Below are 1,097 nucleotides of genomic sequence, written 5' to 3'. Positions count from 1 at the left end.
CTACCGCAAACGCGGGAGACGGACCCTGCGAGCCAGACACTTACAGAAGCAGAGGAAGAGGGTGTCCACGCACATGCCGTACACGCTGAAGAACCCGTGGGCGATGAGGTAGGAGCCCACGATCACCGTCTGGAAGAGAAATTGCGTGGTCAGGCCACGACCTCGCATCTGCGAAGAGCGCCGAGCCCCCGCCCCGCCGCCGGGAGGGGGGAAACCTGCTGAATCCCCAATTCCCCGGGGAAGGGAACAGGGCAGGACTGTTCAGCCCAGCCCGATGCGGGACAAAAGGCCCCAGCGATGCCGGTGGACGGAGGCCAATCTGGGCAGCGCAGGAAGGGCGAGACGCCTCTTCGTGGCCGGCCGAAACAAAGGGCTCATTTTGATGGGGACAGAGAGAACGCCTTCAACAAAGAAGGTCCTTCAGGAGCGGTGAGCGGAGGCGGGGCGTAAGGCATTTGCGTTACAGAGCTCCTTCCATCACTTCTAAATTCACCGGAGGATGAGAACGCGGCTCACCAGGATCGGGACCCAGTAGTAATTCAGGGGCGGCGCTGTGTCTTGGACCAGCTTTATCCGCTGGGTGAAGAAAAAGAAGGCCAGGATCCCTGGAAAAGCAAAAGGATGCCAACTGCCGGGGGATGCGGGGCGGAAGGAAGGCGGCGAACGGGTGCGGGGGAGAGGTAGAACGGGACCGAAAGGAAGGGTTTCGCGGGAGGAGTGAGGAGAGCGGAGGTTTGGGGCAGGCGGAACCAGCTGCGAGAGCCCCCAGCGGCCGTACGCCCCGAGGAGGAGCCTCCAGCCCCCAGCACTTACCGACGCTTCCCACGATGAGGAGTTTACCGAGGAAGAAGAGGAAATCCGTGACTTTATCTAAAACGGCCACCCTGGAAACAAGAGAGAGATGAGCATCCACGTCCGCTCCCCCAAGCATCCACGTCCGCTCCCCCCCGGCCCCCCGGCATTCCCAAGGAAGCGCGGGAGGAGGTGGCCAACACGCACACGCGCTGCGAACGCGGCAGAAAAGGCGTTGGAAGCCTGAAAACAAGGCGGGCAGGTGGGCGTTGATCTTGGGTGGGAAGAAGGGCTTGGAAGGAAGC

At 62.2% G+C, this 1,097-nt stretch overlaps 1 protein-coding gene across 1 annotated transcript in view; it reads right to left on the bottom strand.

The window, feature by feature from the left end:
* LOC104125249 (choline transporter-like protein 2) overlaps positions 1–1,097 on the bottom strand; it is a gene marked incomplete at its 5' end in the record, with an annotated part of 9,178 nt that continues 8,081 nt past the window's right edge. The window contains 3 exons of the mRNA XM_035893232.1: positions 1–129; positions 517–605; positions 814–884. Of these exons, the coding sequence (XP_035749125.1) occupies positions 1–129; positions 517–605; positions 814–884 (289 nt within the window). The remainder of the gene's footprint in view (positions 130–516; positions 606–813; positions 885–1,097) is intronic.

This window comes from Egretta garzetta, unplaced genomic scaffold (assembly GCF_000687185.1).
Source record: "Egretta garzetta isolate BGI_Z169 unplaced genomic scaffold, ASM68718v1 scaffold1244, whole genome shotgun sequence".
NCBI lineage: Eukaryota > Metazoa > Chordata > Aves > Pelecaniformes > Ardeidae > Egretta > Egretta garzetta.
This window is presented reverse-complemented; position numbering and strand designations above follow the sequence as displayed.